The 25,815-nt window shown below is 37.9% G+C and overlaps 1 protein-coding gene across 6 annotated transcripts in view; it reads right to left on the bottom strand.

Moving 5' to 3' along the window:
- Nucleotides 1–1,939: 1,939 nt before the first annotated feature.
- LOC126356058 (F-actin-uncapping protein LRRC16A) overlaps nt 1,940–25,815 on the bottom strand; it is a 488,103-nt gene continuing 464,227 nt past the window's right edge. For 5 of the 6 annotated variants that reach the window (XM_050006755.1, XM_050006753.1, XM_050006754.1 and 2 more), the window contains 3 exons: nt 24,513–24,632; nt 16,907–17,013; nt 1,940–8,449 (listed from right to left, as the gene is read on the bottom strand). In XM_050006755.1, coding sequence (XP_049862712.1) covers nt 8,315–8,449; nt 16,907–17,013; nt 24,513–24,632 — 362 coding nt within the window. In that variant the 3' untranslated portion in view covers nt 1,940–8,314. The remainder of the gene's footprint in view (nt 8,450–16,906; nt 17,014–24,512; nt 24,633–25,815) is intronic. The other variant, XM_050006756.1, reaches the window with a different exon arrangement.

Raw genomic sequence — 25,815 nt, 5'->3', positions numbered from 1 at the left:
AAATATAACTTACAGTTAATTAAAATTAAAACTGTAGTTTGATGTATGTAGAACTTTTGTGAGCTTATTCGAATAATTCCATATAATGACCCACACCAACAGAAGGCTAAACATTCTGACAATTTGTGCAACGTATTTAAAATCACCCAAAGCTAATTATCTCCCAAAGTAACTGGACTTGAAGTTTAGAGCCACTTCCAACTTCCACTGCAGATTTTATCACAATAACTGTTAGATTCCGAACTTTGACTACGTACTTTCATTACCTTAATTGTTTTCTACAATATGACATACAGCATTAATTAATTAGCTAACTAATCAATAATTTCATAAGATTTACTATGATTCACAATATGGTACTCGTACATGTAAACAAGTGAATCCACAACACAGAAGAATAATAATATCCATGTATTTTTCAAAGTTCTGACCAGCAACATTGTACATAAGCCAGAATTGCAATTGTTCTTTTAGTTCATCCAAACAAGTAAAATCCAGCCTAGCCAGTTTTCAAAGTATTACATAGTCTGGAAAATAACAAGTTTGTAGTCATACCTACAAATAAATAGTTATATTTTACTCAAAATTAGTTCATGATTAAACAGCCCGTGAGTAAGATCTATGTTGGGTCACCTCTCAGTTATGCACCTTTTGTAAATGAAAATATTCACACTGATGACAGTGAAACTAAATAGTATTAACACGGAAAATCTTTAGAGTGATTACAGTACTTCAAATTAAGCAACACTTTAAATGAATTGTGTTGTGATTAATGAGAGTGTGGAATGTCACCGTCAGTCAGTGAAACAAGTTATTGTCAGACAGCGAGCAGCTCATTATGGACTACATTACCTGAACTGACACATGTAATCATTTTCAATAAATTACTGCAAGACAGTGTTAAATGAAAACTGTGTTTTTTTTTGCGTAAATGTGAATCATGTTTCTGTTTTGCAATCCAACAATTAAGTTCACCACTTTAGTTTTATGCTCTGATCTGGTTCAATGTGCCTATAAATTTTTGTAGTTGATAAACTGGTCACCATTACTAATGACCAATCTTAGTGAAGAATACATGTGTACTGAGGTGTAGTGTACATCTCAGAGCAGACACTATCCCACACTGATGTAGACTTCCAGCTTTGCGGTGATGGAGAGTAGGGGAGTGGAGGTACCGAAGAGAAACTACGAGAATCAGTCAGCATCAGTACAGGTGGTCATCTACATTAGATGTATTACAATGTACATGCCAAACTGACATCGGTGCACATAATTTGCAGATGTTGAAAATGGTCACGAGTTTTTTTTGCAGCTGAATTCCACACACATACGACACAATCTTAAGTGCAGTACAGGCCGTTCTACTTCGTGTGCCCACTGATGGGCAGCTCTGTGTTCACGGGCAGAGGTCAGCAGAGGCGAGCAAATGGCTGACATGCAAGCAGTGCGGCAGTTGGGCTACAGTGTACTACACTGACCGAGAGCCTGCAGGCAACTCTGGCCTGGCGTCTGGTGCAAGTACAGAATGCCTGCCCGACCTGTGCCTGTGTGCAAGCAAGCTGATAGGCACTTGGCAGTGCCCACAACCTACAGGGCTTTGTTGCAGCAGCCTACCACAGTGTTTCCAACCAGAACCTGTACTCTTCAGACCTGCGAGAATGTCAGAGAAAATAAGTAACAATATTGTGGCAGTCAATATCCTAAATGTCATACTTTGACCTCAGACTATACATTTCATTAACGTAACTTTTTCGGATGTACACCCGAGAGCTGTATATTAACGCAATTTGCCGAGAAAGACGAAGAGGTTGCAGATATACTGTGTGTGTGTGTGTGTGTGTGTGTGTGTGTGTGTGTGTGTGTGTGTGTGTCACAAATTTTATAATTCACTCACAATTTAGATAGTGATACCATGTAATTACCAACTGCAAAATACAAATACTTTAAAACAGTCCTTTTATTATCTCACCTCTGTACTTAGATTGAAGGCAAAGAAGAGTAGGCAGTTTTTACAGGAATGTTGTAAATGACTGGATTATACACATGTGAATTTTTGAAACGTAACTACAATTGAAATTAAAGACTCTTGTAGGTATAATTAGGTGAACTAAAAGCTGTTCTGTTTTGTGACTACAACATATATGTCAGCATATGTACATTCAGTAATTATACATCGTGTCAAATATTCAACAATACACAGTCCTTCACACTATCTAATCTATGTTGTCACAGACTAGCCTGTAAAACTCACAATTTGTCTCAAATTAAATACAAAATTTCATTAAAGAAATTTCAAATCACTGAGAACCTTGGCAAACTGCTAATACTTACACATTTGTCTGTGTTACACAGTTTTTGTAGTCTTTTCTCTCATTTCTCTCAAATAGATGTCCACCAAATGAGAAAACGCATAAAGACAACTTTTCAGAAATCTGATGCACTAAGCAGCTACAATTCAGTTGTATAAAATCAATATCCATTCCACACAGAACATATTCCAGTATCACTGTCATTTTACAATTGAAATCATCAAATGTTTTAATTAAAACAATGGAAGCTCCAGGTAGGAGTATATTTTAATTAAACAATTAACTGAAACACAATAAAATATTAAAATATTTTCCTCATGAGAGTTTAGCATATTAATCACAGAAGAACATCCTGCAATCACAATGGTGAGACCTTGTACTAAATTTGTAAGTTTCCTGTGTGTTATTTTGCAAATATAATAGGTGTAAGTGATTAACAATATCTGGATCTACTTCGAAACTAAAATACTGGAATTGATATCTCAGTTTAAAACATTGCTACAACGAAAAGAAAAAAATAACAATACAACGGAAAAAAACCTTTTCGAAAATTTAAACAGAGAAAAAGTAATAACATTATTAAGTTTATTAATAATAGCAGTTAACAGATAAAAATTCTAATAAAAAACATTAGTATAAATACTGATTCAAAAGTATCACACGTTATAAACTAGATAATCAAAATTGAAAACTGAATATTTAACGTATCAATACATTAATACAAATAATCATATGGCTTTATAAATTAAATATGAGGACCATTCATACATGGGTCAGAATACACAGGTTTTTTTAGAGAAAGCTTTTGTAGTGACAGCTGATAATACAGTCATCACATGTTTTTTTAACACAATATGGTCAGCCACTAGAAATATCAAGGCTAAAAATGGTGCGTGGTCTAGTTGCTCACAGAACACTGCTTAACTATCTGAAATTCTTTGTAGATTCATTAAATATTTTACAGAAACATGATAAGGTCAAATCAACCAATTCTGGTTAACGCTTGGATCTGGATATTCCAGATTTCTCTGACTTATAATATTTGGCAGCACCTGTGCAATTATCAAGTACCACAAATTCTAAGAGCTCTTGACAAGCCAGTTATTTGTTGTTGATAATTCAAAATATTAAAATTTCTGATTTCACAAATTTTTTTGACGGATAAAATGAAAAATAACTCCAAAACCATCGACTCTATTGATCTGACAGTACTGTCATTTTAAAGCTGATGACCAATGCTTTGATTTGATATGCAACACAACACTACTGTGAAATTAACTTCATCATGCAAATATTCAAAAATTTTGGTTTTTTATAATGTAAAACATACTCATGATAATTTTTTTTTCAGAAAAGTATGGTTTAAATGAAAATTAATTTTATAAATAGTATGGTAACAGACTGATTTTTGTCATCAATTCAGTCAAAAAGTATGAATTTGTTGTAGTACCTTTATTTTACTATACAACTAGTTTTTCCACTTAGAGGTACAGATACGAATGTAGATAACATCCGCAAGAGAGAGTGTAGTCTCCACAAATGTTGGATAAATGTAATTTTTTTAATGTAATTTTTGTATAATGACGTAAATTTTTTAAGTATCTATTGTGTTACATACCAAATTAAAGTTTATTTATTGTGTTACATCTCAAAGTTTAAAACCAGGAAATTTACAATGACATCAGCCACAACTTCCTAGCATCAATAGCTTTGAGGTTACAGACATTTTTATTCCAATGCACTCTCAGAACAATGAGCAGTTTTCATTTCTTCAATTTTGAAAAACAAATGGTCTTTGCATCAAAGCAGTATGAATTTTTGTTTGTTCTATTGGTACAGAAAATAAACAATAAATATCTAACCTATGAGGGCTAAATCCTTGGTTGATTTAATATGGGCTGACCCAGTACCACAGTTGCCAAAAGACGCATCTGTACGTTCTTTTGATATGTGATGGTGCAAAATTGTACAAGCTAGGTAGTACATCAACTGCTTCCAATTGTTCTCACAACATGCTTAGGTATACTGAGTGCTGCTCTGCTATGGTACTGCATTAAGAATACACTGATCATCAGGGGAAAAAAACCTTCAAAAGAATCTGAATTTTAAACGATTACTTAGGCATCATCCGAATGTATTAGTGTACAGCACAAACCCAAGTTGGGATCCATATAAGTCCTCACTTAAAATATAATTTTTATTAAAGTGTCTGCAATCAGATAATGATTTAGATAATGAAATTTTCAAAAAATGCTGTCCATTAAATATTCATTCCACATATCCCAGACATCATAAGCTTAACTGCGTATGTTAATTCTTTCCCTTTTACAAAGGGGAGGGGAAACAGAACACAAACATGTAGGCAATGTCTTTACTGCAGAATTACAATTTCTGATGAGTTCATGTGGAGTCTAGAGTGCACCTTTTATCAATTCTACAGTACTGTAGTATTGTGTTACATGAAAAGCTCTGATGAATGACAAGTAAAATCAAAGGTAGGATTGTGCTTAATAATATGTAAGCAAAGCAATCATCTAATGACCCCTGTACATTATATCCTCATGAGAATTTATGATTGCCATTTAATGTCTTTTTTTTTTAAAAAGAAAAGGCTCTGTGATGCAAACCATCCCAACATTTCAAATGTTACTGCCTTTTTATTTTAGATGGCTCACCATATTAACTTCTCCTCATTGATCTGCCCAAGTCAAAAAACTTAAGGAATGCTGATTCCTGTAACACACACACACACACACACACACACACACACACACACACACACACACACACGCACACCTATATATATATATATTCAAAGACAATACTGCAATTAAATCACAGTGGTGGAAGAGTTCAAATTTCTAGTGCATGGAAGCAGGTATTATCTATCACTCACTCTACAAAACTTTTATCTATCACTCGCTCTATAGAACTTTCATAATCCCCATCACTTCAGACTGTTCACTTATAACTAATGAATATAAAATTAAACACTAATGATTACTGTTTATCTGTACATTCTAATTCATTTTGTTACAGTCTCCATGGAATACAAGTGGATCAGAATACAACAGGAAATAGTTTTGTTAATTCTTTCCTCAAACTATATTGCTAGAACAGAACAAATCTACTACACAAATCACTTAAAACAGTGAGTGAGTTCAGTAATTAATACCACTTGAGGGTGGGTCAAATGAAACAATTTGTAAAAATTTTGTAAGCAAAACTTTCGTTGATTATCTACACAGATTCCTGAAACCTGTTACTGTGATGTTTGCACAATTTTGCATTGAAATGGGCATGGTCACACAATACGCAATCCAACAATGTAAAGAAGAAGTCTGATGATTTTATACTCTAACAACAATTTTGGTACGAACAACAACAGCAAAAATTTCAATAAACACTGACCAGATTGTTCATCAAAGTAGAGGTATTACTGACAACATTCAAATACTATTTGCAGCAGTGCAAGATCAGACATGAAATGGCACAGCGAATATACTGCCAGCAAAAACACAAATTTTGTGCACACTTCATAAAGAGGATTTCACAATCTTTAGCAAAATGAAACTTTACTTGCTTTCTAGTGAAGTTTATTTTGGGTAATAGGAGGTTTTCATAAAAATAACAGTTTACTATGTGAACTCCACTCAAGAGCACAAATAAAAATGGACCAGATATGAATGAAGATACAACTGCAATAAAGATTTTCTCCATCTTCTCCTCCCCATAAGCGCAAGGAAGCAAACTACAAAGCTACTAAATTAAGGTATAGCAAAATAAATACTGAAAACACAAGTAGATTATATTATACATTACAGCACTTCAAAATGGTTCCAGTGTGATGCGGAAATCAGCTTGGAAGTAGTTTGTCGATACAAACCACCAAGCTCCAGTCATTCGAAAGTTCAACGACATAAAAAACAGAGATATCCAAGGATGCATTTGAGTAGATAGCCTTTAATTTGTTGCTTGAAAGAGTGTAAGATAATACAATGGTAACCCAACAGGCAAAAAAATCTGTCAAATAGTGAGTTTATGTAGCTGTATTGTAATAACTGAAGTAAAAAAATAAATTAATTAGTGTAAAATAATTAGTGTATGTAATGAGAAATATGTACCTCGTGGAAGTATAATGTTCACCAGATGTAGAAGGATCGTCCAAGTCAATGTAAATGAAATTTCTGCATAAGAGTAAATGAAATTTCACTGTTCACTGCACAGGTATTTTCCTCTAGAAGTTAAAAAATGAAAGAATCTTTTGAGACACTATAGCACATCTAACTTGCTACAGCAGCTCTGCCAGCTTAAAGGTTTCACATTTTCATTGATTTAGAAGCAGTTATGATAACAACAAAAGCCTACGTGATTACTGATATGAAACAGTATTACAATTGAAGTGTATGACCAGGAATAAAACACTACCAACGCATACTCATTATTTACTGAGTGATCTTTGTCATTCTCAATCAGAAGATGAAAGTGACAATAATTGCATCATCATTTAACACTTAGCTTAACTACACAATTAGTGACTCTAATGATATTTCTGACAAAAGAGCAAATAATTATCCGCAATAGCATGCTAATCTGTATGCACCTTTTTTTTTCTTTTTTTTTTTTTTACAGGAATTGGGTTCATGGCTGAAGATAAAATGAATAAACGGTTATCTTCGACAACCTTCAATTTATGATAACAATATCATAAATATGTTGTGTGATGAATATTTTCTATCATTTTGACTGTGGTTTGTACAACGCTTTATCAATACTGGAAATTACGCAATCGTGCAGTTAGAGTGCTGGAAAAGACAGACTGCTGGAATGAAAATAAAGTGGGAAATAGGAACACACATTTGACGATGATCAGCTGCACTCAACGAACTTAATGAATTATGAGCTTGGGAATTTACTCTTATCATGAACACTCACCAACTTCTAACACTTAAAAAGAACCTTGCATAGGTTTCAAAAGTAATACTTAATACAAAACAGAATCTTGTTACTAAATAATAATAATAATAATAATAATAATAATAACATAAGAAAATAATATTTTTAGGACTGTTTATCTCAATTATTAGGAAGAAAGCATGCCAAAAGTAATGGAGAAATTTACCTCCCAGTGGTTCAGTAGGTGTACTTAGCAACCACATATAAAATCTCTGTGAAAGGAGATACTTGGAGAAAAGCTAGTTCCTCTGAAGTTGATCCAAAATTAGCAGAGCAGCCTCTTACAAGAATAGAAGAAAGAGTGAAAACACCACAGGAACAGGTTTGCCATAATAGAACTGTGAATTCAAGCACCACTCAAATTCTGAGAGCAAGTACGACATGGTGGGAAATATTAACTGAGAGCATTAAACAACAAAAGTGAAATACAGTGTCATTTCACATTGTAAAACAGAATATAACAATAATGAAACTGAATTTGTAAGAAGAGGGATGTAATTCTGTACTACATCTTAGATGTCATTGTAAAAGAACTGTTTCATAACTTAACCATGAGTGCAGAGTCAAATTAGAACTGTTGTGATATAAACATTCCATTGTAACACTCACTATGGGCTTTTAATCATAATTTACAAAACCCATTAACCATGAAAAATAAAATTCTAATAAATATCCCAGAAAAAATTTCTGATTTAAAACAAATATTATTTCAGCTCTGCAGATATTGTTATGACAATGTGTAGTACATCTGTGGAAACACACACACACACACACACACACACACACACACACACACACACACACACACACAAGCGCACACAAAAGATCTGGCAGTATGAATGCCAAAAAGCACACAGTTTACTGCATATAAAATACTTTCACTATACTGATAATAAAATTCTTTTTAACTATAACAAGTCAGTGAATAAGGTAAAACATTTTTACATCAGTCATCTGGCATATGCCAGAGAGAGTGGGGGAAGAGGAATGATGTTCAATGTAACTCAGTACACAAAATAAAAAATAATGTTTTGAAGTTGTAAATGCTGTCAGACATCTATTACATCTTCGTCAAATGCATACTGGGAGTTCAGCACATAGCTTTGTCTCTTCTTCCTTGAGGTAACAATTTCTATCTTCCTTTCAAGTATCCCATTATCTTCAACCGAGCTCTCCAGAACTTCCTTAAAACAAGGATAAAAAAATTGTGTTAGGTAAATGAATCCTATCAGGCATTACTTAGGCAGTTTTTTCAATATCATAGTAACTAACATTGAGCCTACCTTTTATATTTGAAGATAAATTTCACTACAAATGTTCAAAAAATGTACATACTGGTCTACCACTTAAAAAATGTGCTAGTTTTGAGCTGGTGTAGCAGACAGAAAATTAGTAGCAAATCAATTACACACTTGTGAATGTTCAATATTTTATTCTGTTAATAACTATTCCTTTTTATTTGGCAGGCTGTCTTCTAGCAAAGAACACAAAATAATCAACAAAAGGCCCAGATGAAACATGTAAAAATTACTTTGGAATAGATATGACTGACAACATACAATAAATTACTTAGAACATGCTTAGTAGTTTCCACATTGGTTTAGTACATACGTAATTCAATGATTTCTGCAGATGAATATTTATAGAAATTTTTGTTTGTTAGGCAGACAAACGGAAGCTTATTCATGTGTGTCATTCTTGTGTGTGTAGTGTCATCAACGGCTAGCAGCACTGACCTTCTTTCTTAATAAAGGGACATGTGTTAACATATACTGCCATCAAGATATTATTAACATTTAGAATGAGTAAAGGTAACTACTGACTGTATAGTTGAGCCACTGATCAGACAACAGGCACAAAAATGGGACTGCAAATGTGGCTGATGTTTCGGACAATGTCCTCCTTGAAGGCTAACTCGTATAAGCAAATACACGTACGTGGCTACATTGTCCCTGCGATGCAGTTTTGTATAAGTTAGGTCTGAAGAAATTTCAACATTTTCAATAATGCGGTTACCTCTACTCCTTCCCCTATTTGTATTATGTTCATGACTTTGTAGTATGTCACAGTATTATTAATACGTGGACAAAAAATTCCACACATTTTTGATCACTCAGGAGAATTAACCTACTCACAATTTACCATCATTAAACCTAACAAAACTGAAACAACCAGAATATTTTAATTTATCAGAAAACTATAATTTTCTGACCTTGTGTCGCAGGGTTTCAGAACTGTAGTGTTGTTGATTGTGTTGTATGTATACAGGGGTTTTTCAGACTAGGCAACTCTCCTCACAATCCACAAAATAATATCTGAACAAAACCTTGAAGTACTAGTGTAAGAACAAAATAAATCCCAGGGATCAACTGCCAAAGCATTCTTGGCAAAGTCCCTGAGAAACCATTACTCCTAAAAAGCAATGGAGATCACTTAACACTACGGACTAAAAGCTATCCGAGATTTGAAACTGACAACAGTAAGATTTTTGGTGTAAATATATGAGCATATTAAGAGGATGAACTACTGGGGTATTTATCACCAAGATCTGCCATGATAGAAATTGAAACTGCACATGAGATCCCTGTGCAAGAGTCAGTAGTGTGGTGAGCAAAACCTTTTAACAAGGTCCATTTCAACAGGGAGATTCAACACCTCTCTCCTCCTTGCAGCATGTAAATGAAAACTTTTAGTTGTCAGGTTGATAATACATAGGTTTTCCAATCAGACAGTCATTACTGAAACAGACTTTAGTCATCCATCCAATGACAGCAAAAATTACAGTTTTATAAGTGATGAGCATGGCAAATACATCCTGGGAAAAAAAAAAAGTATATGTTACCTACAAGAACAGATGGCACAGAAGATGATTCATGACAGAAATGTATTTTGCATCTAATGGCAACATATACTCCGAATCTCTTTGAGAACATACAAACTGAAACGTGTGTCAGTGACCACAAGACAATTGTACCAATGACAATATCAGTATCTCTAAACGAAGAGGTGTAAAACAAAGCATAGGTTTATAGATAGAGAGATGCTGAATGAAACATGTTTGGCTGTCAACAGGACAATACATTTAGTCTTCAATCACTGTTAATAGCAGAATCATGTGGGAAGACTTCCCACAAAAACCAAACAAATTCTGGTCATACATGAATGCAGCCAGTGTCACCAAAATTAGCGTCCAGAGACTCATAAATGACACAGGATCTGAATTTGAGGGTAGAAAAATAAATGTAGACATAAGGTAACCTGATTTAAAATCTCACTTTACAAAGAAAAATACAGAAATATGCCCAAACAAAGCTTCAGGGCCCAATGGAATTCCCACGAGTTTCTCTACAGGTTTTGCAGCAGAGCCACTCTCTTCACTACAACATACCACAGATCCACTGAAAAAAGAAGCTGTGCCCATTCAGTGGATGACACCAGAGGACACATTTACAGGAATGGCAGCAGAAGTGATGCACAAAACTACCCTCCAGTTTTACTGACCTCCATCAGCTGTAAATTTTTAGAACAATTTCTAGCTAAAATACAATGAGATATCTTGAACACAATGACCCGTTCAATGCCAACCAGCACAGATTCCAAAAATACTGATCATATGAAACCCAACTTTCACTTTCCTCACACAGCTCCATGAAAGCCATGGATTAAGGTGATCAATTACATGCAGTATTACTTCACTTCTGAGATACCATACTGACACTCTTACTAAGTATGGATTGTATGGAGTATCAAATGAATCTTGTCTGACTGTGTTTAATAAAGAGGACACAGCTGTGATAAGATTCAAAATTGGTGGAAAGATTGGTAACTAGATTAAAACATTCAATAATGTAAAATTTTGCACTTCACAAAACGTAATATCCTATGACTACAACAGCAAAGATTCACAATAGGAATCAGTCAAATCACACAAGCTTCAGCTTGTAACAATTTACAAGGATGTGAAATGAAGTGACTACAGGGTTTCAGTAGCAGGTAGCAATGACAGGCATTGCTGCATTGATAGCATCTGCATCTCTATCTATACTCTGCAACAGTGCATGACAAGGTGTATTTCCCAGTCTACCAGTTATTAGAACTATTTCTCTCTGTGTCAGTTATTAGGATTTCTTCCTGTTCCACTCACATATAGAGAACAAGAAGAATGATCTACATTGATCTTCATGTCCACAAACCACCTGACAGTGTTTGGTGGAGATTAGTTCTAGTATCACTAACCGACTGCCACCTTCCTTGTTCCATTTGTGACTAGCGTATGGGAAAAGTGACAGTTGATAGGCCTATGTAATAGCTTAAATTTATCAAATTTTCTCATTGATGTCGTCTCGTGAGGTAGTATATTGTCTGACACTTCCAGGAAACTACTCTTCGTCACTGCAGTAGCAAAACCTCTCTGTGATGCACATTATCTCTCTTGTGTCATCTGCCACTGGAGTTTGCTGTAACACACCCCTCTTTGTTTGATCTTCTCACCCTCTCTCTCTCTTCTATCAGTCCTATCTTGTATGGGTCTCTGATTGATGAACAATGCTCAAGAACCGGTCAAACAAGTGTCTTGCTCACCACTTCTTTAGTGGATGAATGAGATGATTCTTCCTACAAATCTCAGTCTGGTATCTCCTTTTCATACTTTTTGTTTTATGTGTTCATTGCACTTACAGCTACTCTGGATAGATATTACCAGATATTTTACAGTAGCTACTTTTTGCAGCAATTTTACATCAATAATGTAGTTCTGCAGAGTAGATTTCTTTTCGTATGTATGGACAATATGTTGTTATTTGCATTCTGGGTTAGTTGTCAGTCCTTGCACCATGCATCAATCCTCTTGTAGGTCCTTCTTCAAATTGCTACTGCCTTCTGGCAATACTACCTTCTTACAGACAAGCCCTCATCATCTGCAAACAACTTTAAAGAGCATTTGATGCAATCTACTAGACTATGTATATACATTGTAAACAGCAACAGTCCTATGACACTACCTTATGGTATTTCCAAAATTACTTTTACATCTGTTGATTTTGTTCTGTTAAGAGCAATGTGTTGAGTTCTATCTGCAAGGAAGTCTTGACTGCAGGACTCTTAGTCAGCTACCTATGCTATTAGTGTCATTGCAAATTTTGGAGACAAGCACATCAGTAAGTTAGCGTACCATGCATATTTTCATTCGTTGCTTTCTTACGGAATCATCTTTTGGGGCAATTCATCACTAAAAAAGAAGGTATTTATTGCACAAAAACGTGTTATCAGAATAATGTCTGGGGCTCATCCAAGATCATCTTTTAGACAATTATTTAAAGAATTAGGGATATTGCCAGTAGCTTCACAATATATATACAGCCTAATGAGATTTGTTGTTAGTAACCCAGATCACTTCAGAATTAATAGCACAGTCCACAGCTACAATACTAGGAGACAGGGTGACCTTCACTACCGTTCATTGAATTTGACATTGGCACAAAAGGAGGTGAATTATACTGCCACAAAGATTTTTGGTCAATTGCCAAACAATATCAAAAGTCTGACAGACAACCAATCGGCATTCAAAAGTAAGTTAAGGGAATTCCTGAATGACAACTCCTTCTACTCCATAGATGAATTTTTAGACATAGGCCAAAGAAATACAGTAAGCATTAACAATTGTACCGTATGTAAGACTAACAATGATTATTTGGGATAAATGAATCTTGTGTACTTTGACACGTTCCACATCATTACGAAAGAATCGTGTTCATGATCCATGGAACAAGTAATATAACTAACTAACTAACTAACTAACAAATCTGGTCCGATACTCCATACTCTCTAAGCTCTATTTCTCTTGCTTCACCACCCCCAATTATTATTATTATTATTATTATTATTATTATTATTTTCTTTCTTCTGGTGCTGCAGGGCAGTCGAGACTCACCTGAGGCATCAACCTGAGTGCCAATGTCTACAGCGCTGTGGATCTTGTGGAGAAACAGGATGAGCTGAGTTTTGTAACATCTCTGTTTGTGAAATCTATGTTGATTTTTGAGGAGGGTATATTTTTTTCCCAAAAATGTCATAATACATGATCAAAATATATGATAATTGTGCACACCTGTCCTACAACCGTTCTCAAAAATGGGAACAACCTACACTTTTTCCAGTCACTAGGTACCCCTCATTGCTCCAGTAGCCTATCATAAAATGCTGGTAGAAAGGGAGCAAGTTATTTCGCATAATCTCTGTAGGATCTTCGATAAGGATACATTGATCCCATCAGATCAACTGCTCTCAAGAATCTTACAAGTGTCTCACCTGGTCCTGACACTTTTCCATTACAAAGCGATTGTTTTTTTTTTTTCTGCTATCAATTATCTCAATATCTGTCATTTCAAAGTTCATACAATTATTTAAAGATGAACTTTAACAAAGTTTTTCTGCAGTGAAACAGTATTGTAAGACCAAATTCAGTACTTCGGCCTTCTCTCTCACTTACCATTTGGTCTCCGAGTGACTGAATAGACGATTTCAAACTACCTACAAAATTTTACTTTCAAAGTCACTGAACACTTCTCTTATTGATCTCCTTACGCTTATTTTCGCTTCATTCAGCTTTTAGCTGGAGTGTAAATGAATTAGGTCCTGCAGCTCCACCATGCCTGCTACAAAAATGATGCAAACACCACAATAACCACAATATGTTAAACTAAACAACGGAACCTTATTTCTGTATGTAGCACTAAAATACAGAGCTCACGATTCTAGAAATTTGCAATAGTCTAGTCGAGATCAGTGATCTCCTCATTGCTAGCATTACTAAACACATATGAAAGGAACACACACAAGAGAAAGAGAGGTTAAAAAATAGAATAATAAACATACAAAAGGTAACAAAAACAAGGAATTAATTATTCATGCTTAACGTGAATAAATCCAGGGCCCCTGGCGTTGCGCACAGAACTGCTGACGGACGCACAAAAATTTGACACTCGTGCACTAACACAAACGCACATGGTATGTGGCTGCGGGTCACTACAAGCTTTTGTTTGCCAGTTACGTTTTAACTTCTCTTGAATATGTGATGAAGCTCTTTCTCTGTTTACATAGCAGTTTTTTGAACAGAGCTATTAAACCACAGTTGGTCTTTCCCATCCCTTAAGACCTTAATCGGAATATACTTGTCGAGGGCATACTGAACGATGCTTTTAAATTTTTTCCATTTGAGCTCCACATCTCCAGCTTCTGAATATTCTATGTTGACTACTCGGGTACACTGCACTTTGTATCCTGTCACACTTGCTAAAAAATTATTTTCCCAAGTTTCTTAACATTTCTTGCAACACCTATTGTCATATATACTGTCACTGTCTTATGCTCACTGATAGTCTCCTCAACGTCAACCAATTCAAAAAGTTCTAGACTGGTCGTTGCTAGGAGGTCTAAGATGTTACCTGCATAAGTTGGTTCTGCAACTCTTTGCTTGAAGTAATTTCCAGACAAGACATACAGAATAATGTCACATGAATCCCTGCCTCTGGCACCAGTTTTGATAGCATGACTCTCCCACTCTATACTTGGGAAGTTCCAGGTACCCCTTATCATGAAATTCTGCAAATCCTTTCTGAAGAGCTCTACCACTACAGCTTCTAATGCACGGTGGTCTATAAAAGTATCCAGTTATCATTTCTGTCCCACCTTCGATGCTTAACTTCAGCCAAATTATTTCACATATGGAATCACAATAACCTCACTAGATATTATCAAATTCTTCGCTGCAATCAATATGCCACCACCATTGGTGACTAATCTAATCTTTTGATAAATATTCCAATCTGAATTAAGATTTGATTACTACTCACTTCTGAATTCAACCAACTTTCTCATCCTATTAATATCTGTGCATTATAACCTTCAATAAGGGATACTATTCCTTAAATGCCTCTCTGCATCCTGTAATTAGTACAATCCTGTCTTCGGGATCCTGTCAGGGGTGATATACAGTATATTCCTATATTCCTTGAAACTGCCTAAGTATGTTTTCACAGAATATCTTATGTCTATCATCACGCATCTGCCATTCAGTTTTTTCCACATCTCTGTGACCCTCTTCCATGGCTAAAAAAAAAAAAAAAAAAAAAAAAAAAAAAACTTCAGCTATTCTTACTCTCCTTCACTTTATACATCCCACATCCCCTGTCAGTCCTATTCACCATGGGTCCCACAAACTTGAGCAATATTCCAGTATGGGTTTACAAACTGTTTGTAAGGGGACTGGATTTTTCCAGTTTCCTTCCAATGAATCAAAGGCTGCCACCAGCTTTACATACGAGTAAGACTATTTTGTCATTTCATTTCATATCCACACAAATGGCTACATTCTGGTATTTGTACAATTTGACTGACATCAACTGGGCTAATGTTATCAGTACACAAAGGAGACTGTTTACAAAACATTCATATGCCCCACCTAAGAATAAGGAAAAGACGTGTGGATGACACCAACTAGACCCAACAGATCTACTCAACAAATAAAAAGAAACAGTTGCACAAATGCTCATAGATTTGTTTGATTCACAGGAAACTGTCACGGTGTGGGCCTTCAATGCCCGCTTAGATCTTTAATATAGCTATATATAAATGTCCGAACAGACCTTGAAGGCCCAATGATCCCAACCAGCTGCCATGTCATCCTCAGCCCTTAGGCATCACTGAATGCAGATCTGGAGGGGCACATGTTCGGCACATCGGTCTCGTGGCCACTGTCAGTTTTTGTGACCGGTGCCACTGCTTCTCAATCAAGTAGCTCCTCAATTGGCCTCACAAAGGTTGAGTGCACCCCACTTGCCAACAGCACTCAGCAGACCCGGACGGTGATCCATCTGAGTGCTAGCCAAGCCCGACAGTGCTTAACTTCGGTGATCTGACGGAAAACAGTGTTACCATTGTGGCAAGGCCATTGGCACAAAAGTCTACTCATAAATTTTTAATTGAGGAACCCCAAAATATATTTAACCCCTTACATGTCACTTTTCTAGAGATCCAAACGACAAGCTTAGAATAAATACAGGTCACAGAGAGGTATTTAAGCAGTCATTCTTCTCATGGCCTGTTTGGGAATGGAATGCGAAGAAACTCTGATGTGTGGCTCAATGGGAAGTACCCTCTGTCATCCATTTTACAGTGGTTTACTGAGTATGTGTATAAGTAAAGATCGCAGACTCTGCTAATGGTGCTCTGAACAACTGTGTAAATTGCAGCTAAATTAAAACCCAAAAAGTAGTTACCTACCCCGACCACCACCAATGTATCCGAGTATGTTTTCAGCTAGCGACCATGTGTTTATTAACAATATATGAAATGTAAAGCAGAAAAGGGAGCAGTCATCCTTCTCACTGCCTACATGGAAATGGAACGAGAAGAAACCCCATGAAAAGCAGCAACCCACTTCTTCTCAATATGCCTTAACACCTAACCATTAGAAATCTGATCACAGAAAGAAAATGGAGAGAAGTGATGAGAGTCACGTCATCTCACTTAAAATTCATTTTATAAAGAAAAGAAATGAATACAGCCTTAAACATGTTAGTTATTGTCATTTTGATATTACAAAAGCTACTATAAAAAAGCACTTATGCAAAGGAATTAGTTACCTTTGTTTCAGTGGAGGATGGTCCATCACTTCTCCGAGTCAAATGCATGAAGTTGCGAGAGCGGAGAGGGGCTTCAGAGCCAGCCGTGCAGCTGACAGATACATTTTCTAGTGGCAACAATGACAATAGCTCAGCAAAAGCAAATATAAATAAAAATAGTGTAAGCAATTACTACAAGACTGGAAGAAGAAGAAGAAGAAGAAGAAGAAGAAGAAGAAGAAGGAAAAAAAAATTCATAAGCATTGCGCTTGCCTCGTGCAATCATTTTCTGGGACAATGCTACATTTTGAATGCAAGGTAATTTTTACTCACCAAATGCTGTTGACACAAGCTCAGTTTTGTACCACTGTACTTTAAAAAAACTGTGTAATTAATTATTTTACATGTTGGAACTGAAAATCGGTTCTCAGCGACGAGTGGGCAAGACCCCACAGAAATAATGCAATATCAAAAGCTACAGGGTTTATAGTATTCAGATTTTCGTGTGTTTTCCAATCAGTTGTGTTTTTAATCACTTCAGTCAAACTACACATCTACATTTTGATGGCAAATAAGGCAAGAAAGTATAGTAACTTCTTACTGGGAAATATGGCTCTCTGCATGTGTCAACATATACTGTTGCACACAAGGCAAGAAAGTATAGCAACTTTTTATTGGTAAATATGGCTCTATGTTTGTGTTAACATCTACTGTTTCAAAGCATATGCTTGGTTTTTGTTGTCAAATAATACCTCGTTCATGACTCTTCTGAATCTGATGGTCATAAATGCCTGTTAAGATGATATTGTTTCTTCAAATGACAATTATAGACCAAAGCATAGTTTTACAAGAAAATTATCTTTAGTGTGTGTCTGAGCAGGTACACTGTGGTTTTTTAAAATTATTTTTATTCAGTTGTAGCTGTTTGAGCTGGAGTATTTTTCTTGTGAGAATACCTGCTCACCAGTGCAAATGCATCTAATACTGAATGTGTGTTGTGTTTCTAAACAGAACGACTGCACTGACCCATACATACTAATTGTAGAGCCATTGTCACATGCATTGTAACCTACGCTGTCAGAGGTCATGCCCAAGTGCAAAAAGGGGAGATGGCATTTATGTATATTGTTAACAATATAATTCAACATTTTCTTTGTGAACTCGACACACATACACATTACATTTATTTGTGATAATGTGCTGGTATTCAAGGTGTTATACTGTCCAAAAGGTAATTATGGTTACATACCAAAAAAATTGTCATGTGCCTTTAGAGATTTAAAGCATCCTTCTGTCAAAACAACATCGATAGATATCAGAGAAAGTGTGTCAGAAGAGTTTTGACTTGACGTGTATGACATTTGTGGGAAACTGTGTTTTGAAGGTTCAAATTAACGTGTATTCATATCTTGTAAACACATTCATTTCATGGAAATTTGGCAAATGATCTATGGAATATTGATTCATTAACTAACTAATTAACATATCACAAGTCTCAAAGAATGACAAAGGATTATAAACAGCTTCTCCCTTACAGTTTACAACTTCAGTTCAAAAGTAAATCTATGAAGAAGGTGCAGTATACACTAAGTGGCAATCTGCAGCAATATCGACATATTATTGTGTGGTTTCCTTTATTATGAGTCCCCATTAATTCTGAAGGAAACAATTTCCTAGAAAGCCACTTTACTTACATACAATGAAAATAATTTTCCTCAATCAATCAATATATCTAAACAATGGAAAATCCAGGCTGGAATAACCACACTATTGTGAAAAGAATAGTTGCTACTCACCATATAGCAAAGATGCTGAGTTGCAGGTAGGCACAAAAAAAAAAAAGATATCAAACGAAAATTCCAGCCAAACAGGCATGCACTTGACTAATGTCTGATGTATTACTGGAAACCCATAAGAGTATGAGGGGATGGAGATCTCTTCTAAACAGCACGTTGTAAGGAATTGCAGATAGGCTCAATAATGTTCATATCTGAAGAGCGTGGTGGCCAGCAGAAGAAGAGCATTCCTGAAGCCATCCTGCAGCAATTCTGTATGTGTGGGGTGTCACAGTGTTCTGCCAGAATTGCCAAAGTGCAACGAAATGCACGATGGACATGAATGGATTCAGGAGATCAGATAGGATGCTTACATATGTGACACTGGTCAGAGTTGTATCTAGATGTATCAGTGTCCCATATATCTCTCCAACTGCACACACCCCACACCATTACAGAGCCTTCACCAGCTTGAACAGGACCCTGCATGTCAGCAGGGTCCATGGATTCATTATGATGTTTCCATACTCGTAAACATCCATCTGCTCGATACAATTAGAAACAAGACTCGGCCGACCAGGCAACATGTTTAGAGTCACCAACAATCCAAAGTCGGTGTTGACGGGCCCAGGCAAGGTGTAAAGCTTTGTGTCATGCAGTCATCAAGGGTAAAAATAGGCCTTCAGTGCTAGGAGTCCACATTGATGATGTTTTGTCGAACAGTTTGCATGCTGACATTATTGATGGCCCAGCACCGAAATCTGCAGCAATTTGCAGAAGGGTTGCACTTCTGTCATGTTGAATAATTCTCTTCAGTCGTCGTCGGTCCTGCTCTTGCGGGATCTTTTTACAGCCGCAGCGATGTCCGAGGTTTGATGTTTTACCAGATTCCCAATGCACTCGTAAAATGGGCGTACAGGAAAATCCCCATTTCATTGTTACCCCGGAAATGCTGTGTCATATAGCTCGTGTGCAGACTATAACACCACATTCAAACTCACTGCCATTGTAGCAGCATTAACCCATCTAACAACTGTGCCACACACCTGGTGTTGCCAATGCTATGCTGTATTCTGTCTCTTTACATATTTCTGCATTTGAATAAGCATGCCTGTAACAGTTTCTTTGGTGCTTTAGTGTATTTACATATTTGTACAGCATGTACTAGCATGCAAGTAGCAGCTAATTTGTATAAGCCAAATTTCTTTAGTAACTTTAAAAAAAAGTTTGTATCATGCACGGTGCTTATTTATAGCTATAAATAAAGTAAAGCGAAGGTCCTTGATTAAAATCAGATAAGAAAAGGATTATTAATGCCACTCAGCATCTGATATAGCACATACTTTTTTCATCCCATTTCATGTCCTTGCAGATGCTTCTAGATGCTAATGTTTATATACACAATATTATCTATTGTTATTAATCACTTTCAGCACTGCATCAACACTGCCATTTACTGTTCTCTCTTACAGCTCTTGTTCTTTATCTTTGCTGCTCATCATTATTCTTCTTCTTTTGGGCTTTTTCAAGGTATTAGTGCTCTTCTTTATCATGAGTATTATATACACCAATGAAATTTGGTATAGGTGTCGTGCCATGACACCAAAATCAGCATAAACTGTGAAGTTCACAGTGATGAAATCCTGTCCACTCTTTCTCAAATTCTTCTGTTCAAGGCTGGACCTCATCTACCTGTGGTTGTAACACAAGAGCTTTATTAGCAAATGTTGCCTTGTATTGTTTAGGTGAAACTCCATCCCAAAGCAACACTACAGTTTCATGTCTCCTCTAATTCCTCTGGTATTCTTTTATATGCTAAATTTGTAAAACAATCAGCAGCTCTTTTTCTGGGCATCCATTATTGTGGCTTTCTTTTGATGAATCCTACAACTGACAAGTGACACTGAAAGCACAATGAAAGGTTAATGTTGGAGAGCAATAGCTCATCACTGCTGAAATGCGAACTGCTCACAGTATTCAGTATACGCAGTTCTCCAGATGGCATGGAGTTTTCAGTAAGCTGAGACAGCTGTCGCAGTGTAGTTATACTGAAGTCTGAGGATGAGACATCAGGGAAAGTTGTCCAGCAGGACCCGTGAAGGCTCCTTTGTCGAGATATATATAACAGGGACAATCTAATGTACTGTTACCATAATACTGCAAAAGAAAACATCTCAAGTGCCAGGAGAAAATGCAAGTAGTAGAGGTTATTTAGAAACAAAACCACTATATCCTTAATCATGGAGCAGCATTTTTTTCCCTGAAGTATTATTCCTATGCAACAGTAAATATCAAAAACTTGTTCTTTGAGACAACAAGCACAGCAGTGTCTTTCCCTCTGACTATTTAAGCCCTCTCAGATGTATTCAGCAGCCATTTATGTTCTGCGCTATTTGTGATATTAATAGTCTGCCTAGACTTTTCTTTATCCGTTCTTTTGGCTGAGAGGTGAGTCAAGAAAATGATGGTCCTTTCAATTTCTTCTATTAGTCATTAATGCCCACAGTACTCATTGAAGTATTGTTATATCTGGCAAGTGTACCGAGATTTAATCATTTAACTTCTCTACTGATTCATCACCATGAATTTTACAAGGTACACATTGCATCACATTGTTTCGTGGCTCTTCCAATGTAGCCAATACTTACAATTACTGGTGGCAATCCAGGTTTCAAAATGTTCTTTATGGATATGGGTTGTGCATTAGTACTATTATCTAAATATTTGGTTTTTCAGAGCTCACAGCAGCAACAGAAAGTAACAGTATGCTTAAAATGTTGGAATACTCCCTTTAGGTTGAATTACACCTACAAATCATTACTTTAAAGGAAAGTTATGGTATATCTCGTAAATCTAAATTATCATAATACTATTTTCAGAACTTTGAAAGACACCAACAAACAGTATAATCAATGTTCTTCTTCCACGAATACTCAGTTCAATACCAGTATTATTCAGTACACTTCAACATGCATGAAGTAGCTACATTTCAATTATTAAATATCGATCGTTGATTCCTCACCAATTTTTTTACATTTATTACTGAACTGAGTGTATAATTTTCCATTTTAGAACATAGTTCAGTACCTCTATGAGAAAATGGAATAATCACCACCATCACAAGGTACGTCTGAAGACCAAAGTGCTTTACTAGGTACAGTCTTATTGTAGGTGATATGCTCCTGCCTGTCTCATACCAACAAATTGACTCTCACAGCCAATTACAAGGACCTACCACAGACTTCAAACCACAGTCCAACTTGACATTTTTCACATTAAAAAAACTCTTTGCAAAGATGAAAGAAGTGGTAAATGACAGGACTCTTTCTATCACTGACTTTTGATTAAATCCTGAGCCTTTGGATTTGTAGTACGGCAAAAAGCCACCACAGCAGGCATACAATTTACTAATATTAATATTCCCATTTGTGGTGGTGGTGGTGGTGGTGATATTAATAGTCTGCCTAGACTTTTCTTTTTCCGTTCTCTGCTGCGCCTTGTTGTCAGTGACTTGGTGAAATCAGGCTGGTGCAGGATGGCAGCGATCAGCCACCATTCAGCGTCCTCCTCTACTGCACGTCGCAGCCTTACTGTAATGTAGCATCTATGAGCTCCGTTTGTTCAGAGAGCTGCACCAATTCAGCGTCGGAGGAAGTATTACCGTTTGCTCGCACTTGTGCGATAAAGGCTGCCTTTTTGGCTTCTCGATCCCTTGCGGGGCCCGCTCCTGCAGCGGTCGGCATTGCCACCGGTTCCGCTGGGATGGCGGTTTACTTCTTTGCGCCTATCACCTGCGGTGATGCTGGGGCAACCGCTGGGATAGACGCGCGAACGTCCTTCTGTGAGGTCGCAGGAGTGTTCGCAGGTACTACTGCGCTGAGGCCTTGGGCGAAAACTGTTCGCAGTTGCCTCAAGGCCTCTTCCTTCTCTGCAGCCATGGCGGCTGCGAAGGCAGCCCTCTCTGCCGCTATGACGGCTTTGAGGGCTGCAGTGGCCTCCTTCACGATGGTGCCGAGTTCAAGGTCACATTTCTTCTCGTGAGTGCGAGCTGTGTCCTGGCTGCCCGTTTCCGAGCAGTTGTCTCTGCCCCTGGCAGGTGGAGCTGCTACTGCGCCGTCCCTCAGCTGCACGAGGCTGTTCTGCGCCCTACGCCATATCCGACGTCGTCTTCGCTTCTGCTGCTGCGTCGGTGCGGCCGCGGCCGCCTCGCCACCCCAGGCACAGTTGCAGCTTGAGAAAGCTGCACAACCGCGCCAACTGCTGACATGCGGGCCGCCACACCAGACACAGGTCGGCAGAACGTTGCTGCCACGGTTTCAGGTGCGGCTGTTGTGCTCGCCTGAGCACTTGACGCACCGCGCTGCGTTGCGGCAATACTTCGCAACATGGCCCTCGCCCTGGCACCTGAAGCACTGGGGCTGAGGGTCCATCGCGATCAGGAGAGCCTCTGTCGTAACCGGGAAGCCCAGCAGCTTCCGCAAGTCGAAGATATCGCTCCCGCCTGTTGGTCCAGTTGTGCAGCCTTGCGGTTGCATTACCAAACTCGGCTCGCAGCAGCCCTTCCCGGACCGCTGCCTCATCACAGCACCAAGGTAGCCCCCTGAGGAGTGCCTCGGTCGTCTTCGTCTTTCCTACAGAAGGTGCCTTCTCATGCGCCGGCGGTACGTAGACTATGTGGTTGGCCACTGCACGTTTGCAGCTCGAACGCAGATCAGCGAGTCTGTATCGACAGACTCGTAGACCACTTCATTCCGAGCGCAATTCGTAATGGTGTTGAACAGTGCTGTCCACCTGCCTTTGCACTTGACGTACAAAGGGGGGACAGGCTGCGACTCGTCTTCTTGGGAGTTCCTTGCATGGTCGGCGGACTCGGTGAGTTGCACAACCGAACAACCCTTCGTATCAGCAGGTTTCCTCTGCACACCCTTCTTTCCCATGCTGCGAGGCGTGGAACACGACAATCTGCACGCATTGTGAGAACAAAGCACAACAATTTGCTCTCCGCGGCGCACATAGCACAGAAACCTCTTCACGAGCTCTCAGCGGCCCAAGGAAGCGTTGAGTAAGCGACAAGGCCCAGCAGAGGGCCTAACAGCAACGCATGTGTTGCCGCGCCGAACTCTTATGTTACAGGGAGGAAGCCACTGCGGCCGGCCCAGGAGACTACAAGCGAGCCCAGCCGCAGCTCCCGGACTGACCCAGCTAACGCACATGCAGCACATAGGTAACGATGCACGACACCTCATGCTAACCTCACCTCACCTTGCATGCTCTGTCGCAGCTAGCAAGCCACTACTGCCCTTAGTACCCGTCCTACTGTCACAGAGGTTTTTTCCCTTGGCGCTGGCCTTGGCATTTTTTTTTCCTCTGCCCTTACAACTGCTAACCTTCAATAGTTTTCGACCACTTCTATCTCCTGATGGACCATGTTAATGAGTAAACTTACCCAGACGCATGGATAACATCACAGCCCACATCTTGTGACGCCTGATTCAAAAAGTAACATGTTTACAGAGGTGACAGTAGAACTTTTCGTTTGGTCACCACGTTGGTGTGGGCGTGGAGGGGCCCCATCCTTTGAAAAAAGGTGGTGCGGTGTGGTGTGGTGTGGTGGAGGTGGTGGTGGTGGAGGTGGTGGTGGTAGTAGCAGCAGCAGCAGCAGTAGACCAATTCGCTACTAATAGTAACAGCACTCTTTTTAAGAATACTGAAGGTAATAAAGCAACTTCAACTTCATCCAGTAGAGTATTCATATATATTATAGAATGAATTGCCTGTTAATCTCAGCTGAGTGAAGAGGTCTTCAACTGAATGGAATTGCTGAATGCAGTTTTCACACTACCTTGCCTTACCTGATTCTGTACTGTGTGAGGAGCCAGTCCTGCCACCCGAACCTTGTTTATCTAAGCTGGCAGCTAGCTCCCTCACTGATCGTTTCTCAGGCACTGTGGTTCCAGCACTGCAACCTCCTCCTGAAAAAATAAAACTCTTCTAAAATACATGATTTTACAGAACCATTACATTTCATGCGGCACTGTGGAAATTTTACTTGCAACATCACAAACCAACAGTAAAAACACAAGGGAAACCAATATTCAAAGATGTGGCTTCTCAACCTTACTTATATGGTTAAGGTTGTCAATTTGGATGTACGGCAAGTGGGTTTCATATCCTTCTCTGTTTTTTCGCAACACCTTCAATTACTTAACCAGGTACGTGGATATCTAAATAAAATGAAGAATTCACAGTTTTATAAGAGCAGCAACATACATGACATATGAGGACCCCAGAGGTCAAGGGATCTAAGAACATTTTTGACAAAAATGTGTTAATTACAGGAACATGATAATACTAATCTGTTTGGTAAAGTGAATCCTAGTGATTTTCTCGACAGTACGTGCCAACTAGCATGAAGCCTCTTGACTACTTGGTGTGTTGTAGTTAAACAGTGGCTCAGTAGAGGTCGAATATCACTAGGACCTCTTTACCACTAAACAGTGCAATAGATTCCGTTCGTGGAAGCAGACATCAGTGCTAGTGACAAAGCATGTCACCACATTATCTTCTGTACAACACTGGCTGACAAGTGAATCTTTGGTGGCGTCTTTAGTCACATTTGGGTGTTTCATACAAAGGAATTGTAAATGCATCGTTTGTATACAATGAATGGGGCTGAGAAAAACATTCAACCTAAGCTACAAATGATTGGTACATTTTGTTACAATACTATTTTTTTTTCTAGTTGCTTACGTATTTACATCTGGGAAACAATTTATTTATTTACTGGTTGACGTATGGAAACTTTAGGCCTCTCGTCAGTGTAGCAACAAACAATGAAATTGAGTGTGAATTTTTTTTTAAGAAGTAGTTATTTCCAGATGCTATGCCCAAGGCTGATAATAGAAAAAGTAATGGCGATACCAATAATGACAGTGACAGTTATAATAGTAGTAGCAGTGACGCACCACTGTTTGAAGATGGTTATGATTCTGATACAGGCAGTGATTGGAATCCTTGTGATGATGATGATGATACCAGTGGAGCTTCTTCAGTTATGTTACATCTGTGAGTTGTATACATCTGAAGCTAGATATCTAATGTGTTTATTATTGTGTTTAAATTTTAATACAATTTAAGACACCACAATGTTGTTAG

This window comes from Schistocerca gregaria, chromosome 3, assembly GCF_023897955.1.
Source record: "Schistocerca gregaria isolate iqSchGreg1 chromosome 3, iqSchGreg1.2, whole genome shotgun sequence".
Lineage (NCBI taxonomy): Eukaryota > Metazoa > Arthropoda > Insecta > Orthoptera > Acrididae > Schistocerca > Schistocerca gregaria.
Note: the sequence above shows the minus strand (reverse complement) of the source record. Positions and strands in the feature narration are given on the sequence as shown.